The sequence below is a fragment of the Tamandua tetradactyla genome, chromosome 2 (assembly GCF_023851605.1).
Source record: "Tamandua tetradactyla isolate mTamTet1 chromosome 2, mTamTet1.pri, whole genome shotgun sequence".
Taxonomy (NCBI): domain Eukaryota; kingdom Metazoa; phylum Chordata; class Mammalia; order Pilosa; family Myrmecophagidae; genus Tamandua; species Tamandua tetradactyla.
This window is the reverse complement of record NC_135328.1, coordinates 197,725,414-197,747,009: the sequence shown is the minus strand read 5'-3', so window position 1 is coordinate 197,747,009 and position 21,596 is coordinate 197,725,414. Positions and strand designations below refer to the sequence as shown.

At 36.0% G+C, this 21,596-nt stretch overlaps 1 protein-coding gene across 15 annotated transcripts in view; it reads left to right on the top strand.

The window, feature by feature from the left end:
• The window catches only part of PHACTR4 (phosphatase and actin regulator 4), a 143,424-nt gene that overhangs the window by 74,273 nt on the left and 47,555 nt on the right, over positions 1-21,596 (top strand). For 3 of the 15 annotated variants that reach the window (XM_077150614.1, XM_077150611.1, XM_077150623.1), the window contains one exon: positions 12,761-12,834. The exons of 11 other annotated variants lie outside the window; for them this stretch is intronic. In XM_077150614.1, the coding sequence (XP_077006729.1) occupies positions 12,771-12,834 (64 nt within the window). In that variant the 5' untranslated portion in view covers positions 12,761-12,770. Of the gene's footprint in view, positions 1-12,760; positions 12,835-21,596 lie in introns of those variants that run through there. One more of the 15 variants, XM_077150624.1, reaches the window with a different exon arrangement.

Genomic DNA, 21,596 nt, shown 5'->3' with positions numbered 1-21,596 from the left:
TAACCAAAGAGAAATAAAAACATATCTACAAAAAGTCTTGTAGGGCGGGCCACGGTGGCTCAGCAGACAAGGACCCTTGTCTGCCATGCCAGAGGACCCGGGTTCGATTCCCAGTGCCTGCCCATGTAAAAAAAGAAAAAAAAAGTTGTACACATATGTTGATAGAGTGTTTTTCATAACATCTGTAAACACTCCAAGTGACCACCAGCAGCAGTGTAGATAAACAAACTGTGGCATTAATACAATGGAGTACTACTCAGAAATGAAAAGGAACAGATGCTGTTACATTGCAGCAGAGTAGAAATGTATTAAGTTGAAATTTTTCTGCTTCCTCAAGTACATTCTAAAATAAATCTTTATTTCTTTTTAATTGTAATTGTGCCCTGGTTAAGAACACAATCATTCCTAATAGTTTGTTGCCACTACCTGAATTAGTGCTGGCAGTTTTACTCACTGTTGCTTTTGCTCCATCACTGCAAGTGTCAGCACAGTGAAAAAGGCAAATTATTTTTTACTATTATCATGGTGTATGTAGTTTTACACCTTGAACTCCTGAAAGGTTCTCAGGGACCCCCAGGGATTGATTCCATGGACCACATTGACTTCAGTTTCCTGAGTTTCACAGAGCAACTTTAGAAGTCATGGGCAAAGTCATGATTTAGACCTGGAAATTATTTTGGGCGGGGCTCTATTATGGACCAACTCTTTGGTATTTGGCAGAAATACACAAAGAGGAAGTGGGTTTTTTTCCAAAATTGATCATGGCTTAACTATAGCTTTGAGGAATAATAGGTTGAAGAACATTTCTGTGCTCTCGGATCTGTCCTGTAACTACTTGTTGAAGAGTGCTTTGAAAAGCTGTAGCTTTTTTCGTTCTTTGCTTTATATATATGTTATTTTATGCAATAAGAAAAGTGAGAGAAAAAGACAGAACATTTCTGTGGGATGAAATGGATATCTTGAGTTCATTAGGCACTGAATATGTATAAGAAATGCATCAGCATTTGACCAAGACAAACTTAGGGCCAGACTCACTTGGGTACTCTGTGTTTAGCTTTAAAAAAAAAAACAGGATAAGTGGCAGCAGAGATATTGGCAGTGACAGCCTTCAGTTTGTCTCTTGAGACACTGCTCAAATCTGGTCAGGAAGCCTCTATGTGTGGCATATGTCTGGGATATTCCTTCTCCATTCTCCTAGAGACTCTTCTCTCCTATGTTGGCACTCTTGTTTCCTAAATCTGATGTCTTCCTCTTTCTTGACTACTTTTTGATGTTGAACCTTCTAATTTTCTGGACTTTTATTTTCCCTCTTTTTCCTTTAATACCACCTCCTGGAAAATTTCTTCAGTTTTACCTCTGTTAAATTTTTATTTTCTACTATTATGTTTTAAATTTCTAGGTCTTTTTAATTCTCTGAATGTTTCTTTTCTTAATACCTTTATTGTTTTAACATGTAATCTTTGTCCTGCATAATCTCTGTTTCCTTAAAGTTGCTTTTAGGGCTTTCCTCTGATGTCTAGTAATAATTACCTGTTTATGATTAAGAGTGAGGACTAAATAGCCACTTTAAAGCTTTGAATGTGTGGGCATGGCTGGCCACTTTTGGGTCTGAGGGTCTGAGGAGCAGAATCTTCCAGTGTCTGCCTGGTAAGTATTGAAGAGGACTTGGGGTTGCTGCATTCAGCCTCAGTTTTGCTTATGTTCACTTAATTCCTCCCAGTTTTTAGTACTATATCCCCACTGTCAATTGTCTTTTGTGTCCCCAGACCAGAGACCATTGTTTTACCCCTTCCAGAAAACAGACCTCCAGGAGTTTGCTACAGTTGGTGTGGGGCAGATATTCAAGGTCATGGAGTAGGGAGGGTGATAAAGGAATCAAACAGCTGTTATCCTGTTTCTCCTTTTTGGAATCCCCTCCTCTTTCACCCCCAGTTTCATACATAAAGGATAAAATACAATGAAAATATTGATTGTTAACTTATATTGGTATATGCTACCCATTTAAAAACAAACAAATGAAAGCAGCGGCTGTAGTACTGGGTGAAGGAAAGGTCCAGAATGTGGTACTGTGATGCGTCACACCTCCCTGCTTTTAAGAGTGGCTGTTACCTGCTTCTACTTGCTTTCTTCCTCCCTTCTCAGTTGTTGGGTTAACAGCCAGTTTCCCCATAGTGTGTTAGAGTAAAGAAGGCTGAAGTCCTGACTTACCATTTGTTAAAAGGTGCTGAATTGTGACTTACTTCTTAAAAGGTTTGGGGGGTAAAGGAGAATCTGTATACTAACTGCCTTCCTGAAAAGTTTTAAATCTTCTGTATATTAGGTTTCTATATACCCTCCTTTCTACAGAAGTTGACATAATTTGGTGAAAAAATGTTTTTTGGTGTATATTTGATAATTTATGGAGATGTGGATTATTAGCATAAATCCTAAATTTAAAGCTAGTTGCAAAGATTTTATTCATGTATATTGTTATTTTAAGAACAGATTGGCAAGGTAATATCTCCTTCAGATTAAAATTTGTATCATGCAGGAAATATAAGAGCAGTTTGTTAAGGTAGAAAACAGAAGATATATCCTAAACAAGCAAAGTCAGTAATTTTCTTGCTCCCACTTTGTATCTGAATTCATAAATCATTTTTATGTAGTGAAGAGGTTTTATTTTCTAGCTGTTCAAGGACACTTGTTAAGGAGCCATGCTTAAAAGTAATACACTTCAAATTTCATGGGGAAAAAATTGCAATATTGTCATGTTATCACTTGAAACTCAAAATGTGTGAACAATGCAGCCTTTCAGTCCTTCCCTCCCTCCTCTTTAAGAATGAAGGATAAAATATGAACTTAATTAATTTTGAGTTCCTTAGGGTGTGGGAGATAATTCCTCTGAAATTAAAATTTTTCCTGTGATTTTTTAATAAGGATTTAATATACATTATTGTAAATATATATCAAGTGTCTTCCATCAGTCTTAAGGGAAATAAATATAGTGCATAGAACACCAGTTTCTATGAAGTTGAAGAACAGAGATGACTTACAATTCTTCTATCAAAAGAGAAAGTTGAGGAATAGTAGTCGTAATCCAGACCTGTCAGAGTGATGCTGACATTCTGGGCTATAATTTTGAGTTTTACAGATTATTATATAATGGGTGGAATTATGCAGTATGTACAGTATTAGAAAAGTATTTTTTTTCACTTAACATAATCCTGTTGAGATTTGTCCATATTGGTACATATGTCAATAGTTAATTTCTTTTTATTACAGTTTATCCATTCATCAGGTGATGGATATGGGGTTGTTTTCACTTTTTGATTATTATAAATAAAGCTGCTCCAAATATTTATATAAATTTTTTTATAGATATCTGTTTTCATTTCTCTTAGGTGAATATCTAGTAATAGGGTTGCTGGACTATATGATAAGTGTGTGTTTAACTTAATAAGAAACTGACAAACTATTTTTCAAAGTGGCTGAACCATCTCACGTTCCCAGCAGCAGTGTATGAAGGTTCCAGTTGCTCCACATACTTGTTAGACTTTGGTATTATCACTTTTGCAGCTGTTCTGCTATGTGTGTAGTGGTATCTCATTGTGGTTTTAACTTGTGTTTACCTACTAACTAATGATGTTGAGCAATTTTTCATGTGCTTACCTGCCTTCTTTTATTTGATGAAGTGTGTATTCAAATATTGCCCTTTTTAAAAATTGAGTGGTTATTTTCTTATTATTGAGTTGTGAGAGTTCTTGATCTAGTTTGCATACAAGTTCTTAATGTTTTCTACTGGCCTAGGACTTGTCTTTTCATGTGTATACTAGAAGTTTTTAATTTGGTGAAACCCAACTTAAGCAGTTCTTTTTCTTTTATTTTTATTTCTTTTTGTGTCCTAAGAAATCTTTCTTTACCCCAAAGTCACAAAGGTTTTTCTGTGTTTTCTTCAAAATGGTTTTTTGTTTTTTTCATGGGCCGGCTCCAGGAATCAAACCTAGGTCTCTGGCATGGCAGGTGAGAACTCTGCCACTGAGCCACCATTCTTCAATATGTTTTATAGTTTTAGGTTTATGTTTAGGTGAATGGTACTTTCAAGTTAATTTTTGGATATATACCTTGGCACCTTTGTTGAATTCCTGATGAAAAGGATAATTTTTCAAGAAAACATAATTTATTAACTTGACTCAAGAAATTTAAAACCCCATATAGACTAATAGTCATGGAAGGAATGTTAAAATGTATTTAGGCACAGTGGGTTTTATGGGCAATTTCATCCATATTTTGAAGAAGCGGGTAGTTACAATCTATGTCCAGCATTCTCTAAAAGAGAGAAAAAGGTAGAAAATATGCTCTTTTGGTTTGTTAAAGCTGCCAGAATCCAATATAACACAAATGGGTTGGCTGTTTGCTCTGATTTGAAACTGTTATGTACCCCAGAAAAGCCATGTTCTTTCAATCCTGATCCCGTCTTGTGAAGGCAACCATATTCTATAATCTTGATTGAATATTGTAGGATAGGACCTCTTGATTAGGTGGTTTCCACGGAGATGTGACTCTATCCATTTAAGATGTGTGTTAATCCACTTACTGGAGTCCTCTAAGAGGAAAACCATTTTGGAAAAAGCCCAGAGCTGATATAGAGCCATTTGGAGATACAGAAAGAAACACCCCTGGGGAAGCTGTTTGAAACCAAAAGCCAAAGGACCAGCAGATGCCAGTCACATGCCTTCCCAGCTGACAGAGGTATTCTGGATGCCTTAACTGGTCATTTTTGTGGCCTTAGAACTATAAACTTATAACAATAAATTCCTTTTATAACATTCCTGCCAACCCTAAAGAACACCTATGGCTTTTTCTGAGATTCTACAAAGATTTCATGCACCATGATTACCTTCCAGAAACCCTCCAGTTGGATTCCTAAGCCAGATAAGTCCTAAAACCTAGAGGGCCCAGCCTCTCCAGAACATCAACTAGTTCTACCCCCTTTCCCATATTATCAACAGTCCTTTCCAACATGAAAAAGTTAGAATGGGCATAGCCCAAATGGAAGAAATATCGAAGGAGAAGGTGGAGTTATAACAGAAAAGATAGAATTTAACAAATGAGTATGACTGCTGAATCAATACATTGATGTTTCATTTTTTTATTTTAATGCAATTTTATTTGTAGATATTTACATGCCATGTAATCATCCAAAGTGTACAATCAGTGGTTCAAAATATCATCATATAGCTGTACATTTATCACAATCATTTTTTTCTTTTTTGTGAAAAATAACATATATACAAAAATGCAATAAATTTCAAAGCAAACCACAACAGTTAGTTGGAGAACAGATTTCAGAGTTTGGTAAGGGATACAATTCCGCAGTTTTAGGTTTTTACTACCAGCTGCTCTAAGACACTAAACTGTGCTGGATTGAAAGCATTATGTATCCTAGAAAAGCCATGTTTTAATGCTGATCCAATCTTGTGGGAGCAACCCTTTTTTTTTTAATCCTGATTCAATATTGAATATAGAAGCCTTTGATTAGATCATCTCTGTGGCGATGTGGCTCACCCAATTATAGGTGTACCTTTGATTAGAGGGAGATGTGATGCTATCCATTCCTGGTGGGTCAGGTTTACTGGAATCCTTTTAAAAAGGAAACATTTTAGAGAGTCAGAAACGAAAGAGCCTAAAGAAACACCAGAGCCAACAGAAACTTCAGAGCAGAGCTGACACAGATGTCAACACATGGAGCACAAAGACACAAATGTTTGGAGATGCTTGGAGCCTAGCAGACATTGCCATGAGATGTTAAGCAAGCCAGAACCTGGAGAGAGGGAAGCCAAGAGATGAAAGCCATTCCCCAGTGAGGAATCCGCACAGGACTAGAGGCTGAAAGCAACAGAGCTCAGGAGCAAGGGACCAGCAGGTGCCAGCCACGTGATTTCCCAGCTGATAGAGCTATTCCAGACCCATTGGCCTTCCTTGAATTAAGGTATCTTTCCCTGGATAACCTTAGTTGGATATTTTTATAGGCTTCAAACTGTAAACTTGTAACTTATTAGATTCCCCTTTTGTAAAAGCCATTCCAGTTCTGTTATATCACATTCTAGCAGCCAACAAACTAACATAGAGACTAAAAGAAATATCAATATAATGATTCGGCAATCATACACATTTGTTAATCCCTACCTTCTGTGTATAACTCCACCATCTCCTTTGATCTTTCTCCCAATCTTTAGGGATATTTGGGCTATGCCCATTCTAACGTTTTCATATTGGAAGAGGCTATTGATAATATAGGATGGGGATGGAACTAGTTAATGTTCTAGAGAGGCTGGCCCCTCTGCATTTCAAGATTTATCTGGTCTAGGAACCCATCTGGAAGTTGTAGGTTTCTGGAAAGTAACCATAGTGCATGGAACCTTTGTAGGATCTCAGATAAAATCCTAGGCATTCTTTAGGGTTGGCAGGAATGGTTTCGGTTGGGGTTCAGCAAATTAAGATAGGTAGCAATGTGTAACTGAAGCTTGTGTAAGAGTAGCCTCTTGACTCTATTTGAACTCTCTCAGCCACTGATACCTTATTTGTTATATTTCTTTTCCCTCTTTAGTTCAGGACAGCATTGTCAATCCCATGGTGCCAGGGCCAGGCTCATCCCTGGGAGTCATATCCCACGTTGCCAGGAAGACTTTCACCCCTGAATGTCATGTCCCATGTAGTGGGAGGCCAGTGATTTCACTTTTGCATAGTTGGGGTTAGGGAGAAAGAGGCCACATCTGAGCAATAAAGGAGGTCCTCTGGAAGCAACTCTAAGGCATAACCTATAGGTAGGCTAAGCTTCTCCACTATATAAATAAGCTTCACAAGAGCAAGCCTCAAGATCAAGTGCTTGACTTATTGATTTTGATGTCCCTAATGTTTGACAGAGGATCAGGAGTTTTCCCAGTGGTAAAGTTTAAAAGTTCTATATTTTTTCTTCCATTCTTCGAGGGATTTTGCCAATACTTTTTTTGGGGGGTGGTGCATGGTCCAAGAATTGAACCTGGGTCTCCTGCATGGAAGGTGAACATTCTACCACTGAACCACCCATGCATCCACCAATACTTTTTGATTATCTTCTTAATGTACTCTTGGATGTATCCAGGCATTACATTATGTAAGCTATACAGGATTACAGGACCTCATTCTTTTCTGGGCTCCCTGTGTTTGGACTGTTTAAATTATCTATCCAGACAAGTTGAGTTAGATTATGTGCTACGTAAAATTTAGGTTCAGAAAAAAATAAACCTTTCTTCCTTTGGTCTCAAAGAGTAGTTGAAGTTCTAAAATACAATGTCTTCCTTATCCCTATATTCTGAATTACGTTACTCTCCACCTGATCAGCTTCGTTCTTATCTCTAAATACCAGGTTACACATATATAGCACAGCTTCTCAAACATATTGATATTTCTTTTAGTCTCCGGTGTCTTGGAGCAGCTAGAAGGAAAAAATCTAAAATTTTGGACTTGTAACCCATACCAAACTCTGAAATCTGTTCTACAGCCAGTTGTGGTGTGCTTTGTAATTTGCTACTTTTTTGTATATATGTTATTTTTCATATATACTCAAAAATAAATAAATCCCCTTTGTAGAAGCCAACCCATTTCTGGAATGTTGCATTCTGGCAGCATTAGCAAACTAAAACATTCTTGTGTTGGGGATTTATTAGTTTACAACTTTATAGGTCTAAGGCCATGAAAATGTCCAGATTAAGGTATCAAAAGGAAGATACCTTCTCTGAAGGTATCTCAATTGAAATATCTAACCCAAAGGTCCCACACACAATAAATCTGCACCCACAAGAACATGGCCTTTTCTGGGGTACATAATAGCTCCAAACCAGTACACATGCCCATTCATTTTATAAAGCTCGCAAAATCTTGATACCCAAAAGCTGATAAAGATAGTACGGAAGTAAAATTGCATTTGTCCTGTCCCATTTAATGAATATAGTTATAGAGAGTTTATATGAAATACTTTCAGATTGGCCCAACAAATTATTATGTTTTCTTTCTAATTACAAAAGCAATGCATATTTCTTTTAGAAAAATTTTAAAATATTAAGTGGCATGAAGAAGAAAATTCTAAATCATGCTTAGTCTCTCCCCCACTCCATGGTAATTACTGATAACATCTTGCTATTTCTGTTTCCATGATTTTTTCAAGGGTAGATACCTATATAGTTAGAAATTTTCAACATCCTAGTTTTATTGCGGCTGTTTTTCCATTTCATATGTTGTTTTAGTTTATTAAATGCTGCCAGAAATGAAATGGCTTTTAAAAAGGGAATTTATTAAGTTACAGGTTTACAGTTCTAAGGCCATAAGAATGTACAAACTAAGGCATCCAGAGAAAGATACCTTGAATCAGGAAAGACCAGTGTCTTTTACATGGGCAACCATATGGCTGGCATCTGCTGGTCCTTGTCCCCAGTTCCATTGCTTCCAGCTAATGATGCCACTGGTTTCCTCTCTAAGCATCTGTGGACCTTCACTTTGCTCCTCTGGGACACAACACTGGGTTCTGGCTTCCTTAGCATCTCATGGGAAGGTATATGGCAATGTCTCCTGGGCTCTGTGTCTCAAAAAGTCCATGTTTAAAAGCATCTGCTTTCTCTGTCAGCACTCGAAATGTCTGTATCTCTGTCACCTCTGGTTCCTTTCTTGCTTCTGCCAGCTCTCTCAACTCCTGGTGTCTCCAGGGGCTTCTGCATTTCTAAAAATCTGTGTCTGTGTAGGCTCTGAAGCAGCTGTGTTTTCTCCAAAATATCTCACCTTTTAAAGGACTAATCAAGACCCACCTTGAATGGGCAGAGTCACATCTTCATCTAAGGGAAAGGCCACACCCACAATTGGGCATGTCACATCTCCATGGGATAATCTAATCAAGGGCCGCACCTACAGTTGAGTGGGTCAGTCTCCATAGAGACAATCTAATCAGATGTTTCCACCCTACAATATTAGTCAAGATTAAGCGACATGGCTTTTCTGTGGTATACAATGCTTTCAAACCAACACAAATGTCAAATCTCAGTATATTTAAAGATATGACCAAAAGGAATTTCTTTCGAGAATATAAGAATATTAAAAAATTTATAGTTAGTAATAAATCAGTAGGTCAGAAAAGAAAACTATACTACTTTTGTAGATGTCAGATAAATAAAAATTTTTATTACCCTAGGAATAAGATAATTTATTTCTGTTCTTAAGTATTTTGATGATATTTCTGCCAACCCTAAGGAACACCTAGGGCAATATATAAGATTGTACAAAGGTTCAATGCACTAGGGTAACTTTCCAGAAACCTACACCCTCCAGATGGGTCCCTGGACTAGATAAATCCTGAAACCTACAGTGCCCGGCCTCTCCAGAATATGAGCTAGCTCTGTCTCCTTACCCCACGTCATTGACAGCCCCTTCCAACGTGAAAAAGTTGGAATGGCCATAGCCCAATACCCCTAAAGAGTGAGATAGAAAGGTCAGAGATGATGATGGAGTTATAGACAAATATGATTGCTGAATCATTAAACTGATATTTCTTTTAGTCTCCAGTATCTTAGAGCAGCTACAAGTGAAAACCTAAAATTGTGGAATTGTAACCCATGCCAAACTCTGAAATCTGGTCTACAACTAATTGTGCTGTGCTTTGAAATTTATTGCTTTTTTGTACGTATGTTATTTTTCACAAAAAAGAAACAAAATATCATTCCTTCTAGCCTCCTACATTCTGAAGCAGCTAGAAGGAAAAATTGGAGAGGATGATATGATATCCCATGACAAACTCTGGGATCTGTCCCTGTAACTACTTGTTGAAGAGTGCTTTGAAAACTATTGTTTTTTCTTTTTTTGCTTTGTATATATGTTATATTATTCAATTAAAAAAAAGAATGAAGTGGAAAGGATTACCCCATTAAAAAATACATATTTGGATAATAACACGCATCTACATTCCTACAAAATTCATTTAAAAATTGGTAACATTAATACACATTTAATAAAATAAAATTTGTTAAAGCCTCCCTTGACTATCACAACCCATAATGTGAATTTTGTATATATCCTACAGAGTTCATTTTTTCTTTTTACAGCAGGTTTATCTACTTTAATATGATAAAGAATAGGTTTCTGAAACCAATAGATACCACATTCATCAGTGAAGTACTAAGGAAATGTCCTCTAGAACCCAGAATAAGAATGTCCACTGTTACCCTTATTTAATAATATTTTGTAAGTTCTGGACAGTGCAGTAAAACAAACACTAATTAAAAATATGGTTCCAATAATGAATAAAACATAATTTTACTTATGTTAGCAGATATATGTATCTCTTTAGAAAAATATTCCAAGAGGATCAAGTGAAAAAGAGTTTAGTAAAATGACTGGCTAAATACAAAATAAATGTTCAAAATGAATTATCAAAATATAATACACTAGTATAGTAGATTATACATAGAAAAACTAATGAGGTTGAAAGTCATTTACAATAGTAACCAAAATTATAAAATACCTGGGAATGACCTTGTGCTGGTTTCTTCTAATCCCTATTCAGTATTGCATGCTTGAAACTGTAATTAAATCATTTCCCTGGAGGTGTGATTTAATCGAGTGGTTATTAAGCTGGATTATGTAGAGGCATGCCTCCAACCCATTTGGGTGGGTCTTGATTAGTTTCTGAAGTCCTATAAAAGAGGAAACATTTTGAAGAATGAAAGAGATTCAGAGAGAGCAGAGAATGCTGCAGCACCACGAAGCAGAGAGTCCATCAGCTAGTGCTTTGGAGATGAAGAAGGAAAGCACCTCCCTGGGAGTTTCATGAAACAGGAAGCCAGAAGAGAAAGCTGGCAGATGACACTGTGTTCACCACATGCCTTTCCGGATGAGAGAGAAACCCTAACCATGTTGCCGTGTGCCTTTCCACTTGAGAGAGAAACCCTGAACTTCATTGGCCTTCTTGAACCAAGGTATCATTCCCTGGATGCCTTTGATTGGATATTTCTATAGACTTGTTTTAATTGGGACATTTTCTTGGCCTTAGAACTGTAAACTAGCAACTTATTAAATTTCCCTTTTTAAAAGCCATTCCATTTCTGGTATATTGCATTCCGGCCGTTAGCAAACTAGAACAGACCTTAACTAAAGACATACATAACCTATATGATACAACTGTAGAAATTTGTTGTAGATGAAGAAATAGATCTGTTGTATCAAGAAATAAGAAAACTTATGAGTAAAGTATTGTTTAATACCAAACTAGATTTACTGTAACTTTAATAATAATTCAAGCAAATTTATATTTGCTTTTGATGTTTGACAAAATTAATTCTAAAATATAACTTACAAAATATTAAAATTAAGTCATTAACAAGCTATCTTTTTTTTCAGTGCCATTTTGTATGTTCTCAGGTATATTTTTTGATTGTATGCCCTGTTCCTTTGACCCATCTGTCAGTTTTTGCACCAGTACTACAATGTATTTATTATTGCTTTTTTTTTTTTTTTGGCTTAACGAAAACCACGGGCTAGACAGCTTGCTCCCCACCAAGGGACTTTATAAGGATTTCAGCCATATTGGATGAAGGCCCACCCTCACTGAGTTTGGAAACGCCTTAACTAATAACATCTTCAAAGGTCTTTTTAAAAGGGGTTTATACCAGGACCAGGGGTTGAGACATGAGCATTCTCTTGTCGGGGACATGATTCAGCCCCACAAAACCACAGAGTCAAAATGAGTAAGGTCAGTATTTTGGATATAGGAAAGAGAATATGCCCTGAACTGTCTTTGATAAGGGGACGTTTGAACAGAGACCTGAATGAACCAAGGAATGCACAATGCAGGTATATGTATAAGCAATTTTCAGGCAAAAGGATCAGCAGTTTCAGTGGATTTGAGGAAGGAGTTTCATTAGCCAATTTGAGAAATAACAAGGAATATGGTTATATTTTAATATTTGAAATAATATCCCTTCATTCTACTTTTTCAGACTTTTCTTTTTTTTTTTTTTTTGGCTATTTGGTAGTGAAATAACCTTGATAAAAGAAAAGTGTCAGAGTACAATGTTTGTAACATGCTCCTATTTAAAACTATGCATTACTTTTATTTTTTAAGAGAAATTTAAGATTCTTGAAATTTTATAATGTTTTAATATTAAGTGAAAAAAAATTTTTTTCATTGAAAAGCATTTTGCCTTAATTTTGTTTCAAATTAAGATAAAGAGTAGTCAAAGGGATGTAGAACTTGATAATAAACCAATGTTCTAGTTACTAGAATGGTGCTAGTGTAAACATTACACGTTAGGCAGGGAACCATTAATTTTAAACCAAACTTCGTGATTGGCTTCTTGTGCTGGCTTAAAAATTATCTTTCTTGATCAGAGCTTTGACTTGACCTAAAGGCGGGATGGTTTTTACAAGATTGCAATTTGAAGCTTCAGTCGAGACAAAACCACACACACATACCATAATGTAGACATCCCTGAAAAGAATGTGATGGAAGTACAATGGGCTATCTTGTGGGAATGGTACTTAAGAGTCTCTACACATTGCAAAGTTGTTTTTATGGTAGTGGTGGTATTGGTGGTGATGGTGGTTTTCCTTTTCAAACCAGTGTTTGGTTGTCTGTGACAACCAGAATGGCATCAGATCAAATTGCAATCTGTAACTACTGCTTTCCTTTTTTCTACTCCATAAAGAGGTTAAGTATTATATTTGATCTGACTATTTAAACATTTTTGCATTTCATATTTAGGTTTCCTTTGATGATTCCATATCTTCTGTTTTCCTTCTTTGATCTCCCAAAAGAGTTTAGATGCTGTAAAACAGGTGGGTCTGGCTGCTTTATTTTGACCATTATTCCTTCCAGGGTCAGTCTTTTTTCTCTTCACTTCAATTTAGAGTGCAATAATTAACAGGATTAAGTAGCAAGAAGCCTTAAGAATTATGTTTTTGGGGAATTGTGAGAAGGTTACAGAGTAGTGGGTCCACGGCCTAACTGCAGGTCATTGCCTTGGATTAATTACTTCGGAAGGTTGGGTACCGAGCCCTGAAGGAAGCCACTGTTCCAACCTAGCAAATGTCAGCGGAGGAAATGGAAAAACATTACCCTTCCTCAGAGCTAGCTTTAGAGGACAGTTGAAGAGCTGCATTTGCTGGGCAGGTTCCTGGTCAAGAAAATGCAGCTTTGGGGACCCACTGAAGAAACTCCTGGCAGCCTTCCTGGCTCCTCCCTCATCCCCTTCCCAGGCCAGAGTGGTGCAGGCTTCCGTGTGCTCTTTGTGCCTTTGTGAGTCCCTGGCCTTGTTAGGAGTAAGGCTGACCCTATTAGGAAGACCTCTCAGGGCCCCTCAGAATTTGCCCTCTAGGCAAAAGCAGGTTGAGACGACAAAGCAGTGTAAGAAACAGTTCTGGCAGGAGGCCTGGTGCAAAGCTTACCTGCTTTAAATCCTGTGGTGGAATACCCAGGAGAGGGCGATAGACGGTCTGTTTCCTGGAAAGGAGAGGTATAACTTTGAGTTCACTCTTAGTGTTCTGCAGTTCCATAAATTTTTTAAAAAAGATTTTTATTCTAGTAATTAATATGTTATATTCATGTTTAATTCAGAACTTTTAACTACATTCAAATTGTTATGCTGTCTTCACCACCATCCATTACCAAAACCTTTTACCAAAAATTGACTCCCTATTCCCTACCGCCACCACATCTGCTAGTAAACTGTCTTCTAGATTGTGACTCTATGAATTTGCTTATTCTAATTATTTGATATCAGTAAGATCATACAATATTCCTACTTTTTGTATCTGACTTATTTCACTCAACATGATGTCTTCAAGGTTCATCTGTTTTATTTCATGTATCAAGACTTCATTCCTTTTTTACAACCGAGTAATATTTACTGCATTTGTATACCATATTTCATTTATCCATTTATCAGTTGTTCTGCACTTGGGATGCTTCCATTTTTTGTTAGTTATGAATAATGCCATTATGAATATCAGTGTGCAAATATCTGCTCAAGTTCCTGTTTTCAATTCCCTTGGGTGCATACTCTAAAGTGGGAGTGCCGGTCATATGGTAATAATTGTACCACACCCATGCAAGTTGTGCATAATATAGTATGTGAACTATGTATTTTATGCATGGTTTTTCTGTAAACCCACAGCTTCTCTAATAAAAAAATAATAATAATAATTGTGTTTCTAAAAAAATAAAAGAAAAAAGTGACACCAAAGAAGAAACTTTCATGCTAGAATGAGGAGCTTGGTTTATACTAGAGATGTGTGCTTTTTTTAGTTCTTGTTTTAGTTTCATAATGTATACAGTGCCTACGGCTTATTGTTGGTTACAGTGAAGGCCAGTTAGTCTGGCTTGATATTTTATGGTCATATTTACCACACACCCTAACCCTAACCAAAAGGTGAATGGTTGGTGGGGAGGTGGATTCATTTAATGACTGACTGATTCATTAATTTATCCAATAAGTTTTTGTTGGCACACTGCCCTAGCTGCCTTAAAGGGAAATAAGATAGTTTCAGCTTTCAAAGAGTAGAACAATTAGTGTGAGGCAGAAAGAGTAAATGTTTTTTATACAGATAAAAATAGTATATAATTGAAATTTTATATCATGTCATTCAGGATGACTTCCTTAAAATTAAGGAAATTATTAAAACAAAACTTTCTTGTATAGCATATTATTTCCTTTAGTATATCTATGTTCTTTTGAACAGTTTAATGTGATTTCTTTAGAGAAAGTTGTTTGTTCATTTTTTTCATGTTTCTGATAGAAGGTGGTAAACATGGGAAAAATAGGAAAATCTAGAGGCCTTCTTACTACCGTGGAGAATATGGTAGATAATACATGGCCATGAAACATACTTGTACTTTGCTAATAATAGTGCCTCAAGGAATGTAACTGTGAGTCAAAGGTGTTGTAAACATGTGCTTCAGTCATTTGAGTTTCTTAGAAACACTGGAACTGGAAAGTTTTTGTAGTTATTCATTTAGTTTGGGGAGTAGTAGAAGTGTTTGCTTGTCCCAGATAGCCACATTTTCTTGATTATAGACCTTTCATGGATTTTTCTAAGAAATCCCTTTATAAATTGAAAAAATATGGTGGCATGAGCATCTGTGGAAGTGAATTTACAGTAATATGTAACCTCAATCATGACGGTCTTTTTCTTTTCATTTTGTTATGAACCTGTTCAGTGATTTGTTATAAGTTTTCATTACCTACAGACTTGGCACATTTCCCAACATAAGCATTCCAGAACCCTAAAGGGATACTTACAAAAATACTTTATCTGAGAAAAGTAAGAGATCATATTCTACCTCTGCCCCATCCACTCTTTTTTTTTCCCAAATATTTATTGAATGTTTACTCTGTGCTGAGTACTGTGTTACTTGCTGAGGATATAAAGACAATTTCTCCTTTCAAAGAATACACAGTCTAGTAGGAGTAGATGAGTAAATAGATAATTACAATAAAAGTGATACATACCTCAATATGTAGAGGTATATTCAAGGTGACTTGAGAGCACAGGGGAGGGGTGTCTAACTCAGTCTGAAATAGAAAGGTAGACATCAAGGAAGGACACATAAACTGAGTTTTGAAAAAATAGGATTTAGCCAGATTAGGGAATATGGGGAAGAAGATTTTCCAGGCATAGAAAATAACAAATGCATAGATGGGTAGATCTAGGAGAATATGGCATAGTTTTGGAAATCTAAGTGATTCAGTAGGACTAAAAACTAATGTGGATATGGGAGAGTGGTGAGAGAAAAGACTAGAAAAGGCATGAAGTCATTTCTTGAAGGACTTTTTTTTTTTTTGGTAAGTTTTGGAGAACACTGTTTGTGTCATAAAGATTACTCAGGCAGTAGTGTTGAGAATAGATTAGAAAGTGACAAAACTGGAGGCAGGTGGGATATTTTTATTCCACAATACACATAGAAAGTTGTCAAATTTGAACGCTGTCTTCCAGAAACAGATTCTTCGTCAGACAGTATAATTGTTTAAAGATATATATAAGACTTTTTTGCCCGAAATGAATAAATTTCAGAAGGATCATGTCAGCCCTTTTATCTTTTTTCTTTTACTTTTAAATCACTTAACAAATCAGTGCAACAAATATTGTCAGCTCTCCCTTAGATTTTAGAATAGCTGGTATTCTGATTGTGCTTACCGCCTAGCCCTAGGAACAAGAAATATAGCTACACTGTTCCAAGGCTAATTGAATATATTATTTTTCTCAGGAAAAAAATTATCTTTGGATTGAAATAACAATCAGCAAACTTGAATCTTTAAGAAAGAGTTTGTTTAGTTGCTTCATATTTACACATTAATCAATGCTAATAAAGATTAGCTTTTCAGAAAGGTTAAACTAGAATTGGATAGTTGCCTTAGAGTAGAGACATGACCAAAAGCACAAATTGTGCATACTTAGTTTCTGGCTTGTTTTCCTAAAGGGTTTAACATGTTTTATTTTTCTTTTTTTAAGACTTAGAAGCAAAATTATGAATAATTCAAAACACAATACCTCTTTAATTTTAGAAATTACATATATTAAAAGTTTGTTTTGCTCTGCCTCACTCCTGTGCCCTCCTAGGTCCTATGGTTATGAAAGATTGAGCATTTTAAGGGATTGGGATATTTCATATATCGAAAGCAAAGAATAAAGTACATTTAAATTACCAGCTAAAGGAAGTTAGATAGAAACGCCATTTACTTAGTCACCCTTGGTTCTTTTGCAGGAATTATTGTTGACTCATAGAGTAGCCAGGTGTTTATTACTCAGAATTTTTATTTAGTGGAGGATGAAGGCTATATTCTTCCTCCACATGTACTAGAAAGGAATGTTGCTTAAGGAGATTGCTGGTTAGAAATTTCTGAATAACTTTAAAAAATGTTATTATAGCTATCATCAGACATTTATTATATTCCCACTGCTGTGTCTTAGTGTTGGTAGTATTTAGATTTTCTTCTTATTCATATAAAGTGAATTTCAGGGCCAGATGAGTTGGGAAAAGTTATGAAAGAGAGAAAAGGAAGGATAAGTGGCAGTGACTAGTAGTCATCTCTTTGATTCACCAACAATGAATGCTATTATACTGGAGAACATGTTTCAAAACCCTCTATGGGCAGCTCCTTGATTTCTGACTGGTAAGTTTCTACACATCATTGATACTTCATGGCTCCTTTTTGAAGGTCAGTTGGTAGTAAATTGAGTATTATTTAGAGTACTAACCCTAAGGAACTCCCCACATCCTTACGAAACATAGAGAACTCCTTTTACCTTTCTTAACTTAAACTTTCCTGTTTACTATAATTCTTCATAACTCCCTCCTTAGTTCTCGAAGCATCTCCTGATCCATATGGCATCTTAAGAGGTTATTCCTCAAAACAGAAATTTTAGGGGAAAGCAGAAAGACAGGAGCTCTGTAGCTCCAATTTCCAAGAATGGAAATTTCCATCTTACAGATACGGAAACTGAAGTTCATAGAAGTGAAGCAACTTCTCCAAAGTCACCTAATCTGAAATTTTACATAGCTATATGTGACTCCAAAGCCTCTACTTTCTTCCATTGGTAAATGTGGAAGTAGGGGTAAGGCAGAGGACAAGAGTCTTTTTTTTTTTTTATAATTTTTATTAATAAAACCAATCAACATACAACACAAACATTCTTAATGTATGAACATTCCATACTTGGTCTGCAGTCAGTGGCTCACAATATTATCACATAGTTGTATATTCATCACCATGATCATTTCTCAGAACATTTACATCACTCCAGAAAAAGAAATAAAAAGAAAAACCTCATACATACCATACCCCTTACCCCTCCCTCTCATTGACCACTAGTATTTCCCTCTACCCAATTTATTTTAACATTTGTTCCCCCTATTATTTACTTATTTTTAATCCATATTTTTTACTCATTTGTCCATGCCGTAGATAAAAGGAGCATCAGAACAAGGTTTTCTCAATCACAGAGTCACTTTGCGAAAGCTATATCATTATACAATCATCCTAAAGAAACATGGCTACTGGAACACACCTCTGCAGTTTCAGGCACTTCCCTCTAGCCTCTCTAATACACCTTAAACTAAAAAGGAATTATCTATACAATGTGTAAGAATAACCTCTCGACTCTATTTGCCGTCTCTTAGCCACTGACACTTTATTTTGTCTCCTTTCTCTCTTCCCCCTTTCAGTTGAGAAGGTTTTTCAATCCCTTGGGGCTGAGTCCTAGCTCATTCTAGAATTTCTGTCCCACGTTGTCAGGGAGGTTTACACCCCTGAGAGACAGGACAAGAATTATTTGATATAGAATCGAAGAGAATCTTGGTTGGTTGTTTTTATATCCAGTGAGACACACGGCAGTACCATAGTAGTGATCAGCTTATCAATCTTATTTCTTTTTTAAAAATATTTTTATTGAGCAATATCCTCACATGTACAGTCCAACCATATTATACATCACTGGCTCACGATATCATCACATAGTTGTGTATTCTTTACCATGATCATTTTTATAACATTTACATCACTCCAGAAAAAGAAATAAAAAGAAGAAGAAAAAAGAATTCATCCATCCTATACCCCTTACCCCTCCCTCTCATTGACCAACAGTATTTCAATCTACCCTATTTTTACACTTTATCTCCCCCTATTATTTATTAATTACCGTTTTTTGTTTTTTTTTACTCATCTGTCCATACCCTGGATAAAAGCATCAGACACAAGGTTTTCACAGTCACACAATCACATTGTAAAAGCTATGTTATTATACAGTCATCTTCAAGAATCAAGGCTACTGAAACACAGTTCAAAGTTTCAGGTGCTTCCCTCTAGCCACTCCAATTCACCATAAACTAAAAAGGGATATCTATATAATGCATAAGAATAACCTCCAGAAAAATCCTCAGCAAAATTCTAACAAATCGAATCCAGCAGCACATTAAGAGAATTATATACATGACCAAGTATGATTCATCCCAGGTATGCAAGGATGGTTCAACATAGGAAAATCAATTAACATAATACACCATATCAACAAATCAAAGCAGAAAAACCACATGATCGTCTCGATTGATGCAGAAAAGGCATTTGACACAATTCAACATACTTTCTTGTTAAAAACACTTCAAAGGATAAGAATAGAAGGGAACTTCCTCAACATAATAAAGGGAATATATGAAAAACCCACAGGTAACATCATCCTCAACAGGGAAAAACTGAAAACTTTCCCCCTAAGATCAGGAACAAGACAAGGATGTCCATTATCACCACTGTTATTCAATATTCTTTTGGAAGTTCTAACCAGAGCAATTAGACAAGAAAAAGAAATATAAGGCATCAGAATTGAAAAGGAAGAAGCAAAACTCACACTGTTTGCAGATGATATGATACTATATGTCAAAAACCCTGAAAAATCCACAGCAAAACTACTAGAGCTAATAAATGAGTATAGCAAAGTGGCGGGTTACAAGATCAATACTCAAAGATCTGTGATGTTTCTATACACTAGTAATGAACAATCTGAGGGGGAAATCAAGAAAAAAAATTCCATTTACAATTGCAACCAAAAGAATAAAATATTTAGGAATAAATTTAACTAAGAATACGAAAGACCCATACAAAGAAAACTACAAGAAATTGTTAAGAGAAATCACAGAAGACCTAATTAAATGGAAGGACATACTGTCTTCACAGACTGGAAGACTAAATATAGCTAAGATGTCAATTCTACCTAAATTGATTTGCAGATTCAATGCAATACCAATTAAAATCCTAAAACCTTACTTTTCAGAAATAGAAAAACCAATAACCAAATTTATCTGGAAGGGCAGGATGCCCCGAATAGTGAGAAAGAAAAATGAAGTCGGAGGTCTCACGCTACATGACTTTAAGGCGTATTATGAAGTTACAATGGTCAAAATAGCATGGTGCTGGCATAAAGATAGATATACTGGCCAATGGAATTGAATAGAGTGTTCAGATATAGACCTTCTCATCTGTGGACAATTGATCTTTGATAAAGCGGTCAAGCCAATTCATCTGGGACAGAACAGTCTCTTCAATAAATGGTGCCTAGAGAATTGGATATCCACATGCAAAAGAATGAAAGAGGATCCATATCTCACACCCTATACAAAAATTAACCAAAAATGGATCAAAGACCTAAACATGAGATCTAAGACCATAAAACTGTTAGAAGAAAATGTAGGGAAATATAAGTCTTATAATAGGAGGCCGTTTCCTAGACCTTAAACCCAAAGAATGGAAACACTGAAGAAATAAATAAATGGGAACGTCTCAAAATTAAACACTTTTGGCATCAAAGAACTTTGTATATATTAAGAGATCGTTCAACTCAACAACAAAAAGACAACCTAATTACAAAGTGGGCAAAAGACTTGAAAAGACACTTCTCAGAAGAGAAAATACAAATGGCCAAAAGGCACATGAAAAGATGCTCAACTTCCCTGGCTATTAGGGAAATGCAAATCAAAATCACAATGAGATATCTTCTCATACCCACCAGTATGGCCATTATCAATAAAGCAGAAAATGACAAGTGCTGAAGAGGATGTGGAGAAAGAGGCACACACATCCACTGTTGGTAGGAATGTCAAATGGTACAACCTTTGTGGAAGGCAGTTTGGTGGATCCTCGGGAAGCTAAGTATAGAATTGCCATGTGACCTGGCAATACCATTGCTAAGTATCTACTCAGAGAACATGAGGGCAAGGACACAAACGGACATTTGCACACCAGTGTTTATAGCAGCATTATTTACAATTGCCAAGAGATGGAAACAACCAAAATGTCCATTAAGAGACGAGTGGCTAAAAAAGCTGTGGTATATACATACGAGGGAATATTATGCAGCTGTAAGACAGAATAAAGTTATGAAGTGTGTAACAACATGGATGGACCTTAAGGACATTATGCTGAGTGAGATTAGCCAGAAACAGAAAGACAAATACTGTATGGTCTCACTGATATGGACTGACATTAGTGTATGAACTTGGAGAATGTCATTGGTACAGAGACCATTGGGAGATAGAAATAGGGTAAGATATTCAGTAATTGGAGTGGAGAGATACAGATTGTACAACAGGACTGATTGTAAAAACTCAAATTGATAGTGCAATACTACCTAACTGTAATACAATTATGTTAAAACACTGAATGAAGCTGAATGTGATAACAATAGAGAAGGGCTGGGGGCACAAATGAAATCCAAAGGAAAGATAGACGAGAAAGACTGAGATGGTATAATCTAGGAATGCCTAGAGTGTATAATGATAGTGACTAAATGTACAAATTTAAAAATGTTTTTGCATGAGGAAGAACAGAGTAATGTCATTACTGCAGGGTGTTGAAAATAGATGGTAATTAATATTTTAAATTGTAACGTGTGAGACAAAAGCAAAAAATGTTTATTTGGTGCAAAATTTATATTTTGACTAGTGTAGTTCCTAATATAACTTATATGGACAGTTTAATTGAACACCATAAGTATATGGAACCTTGAGTAGGGCATAAGATTTTGTATGTTTTTCCAGAGTGATGCCCCAATAA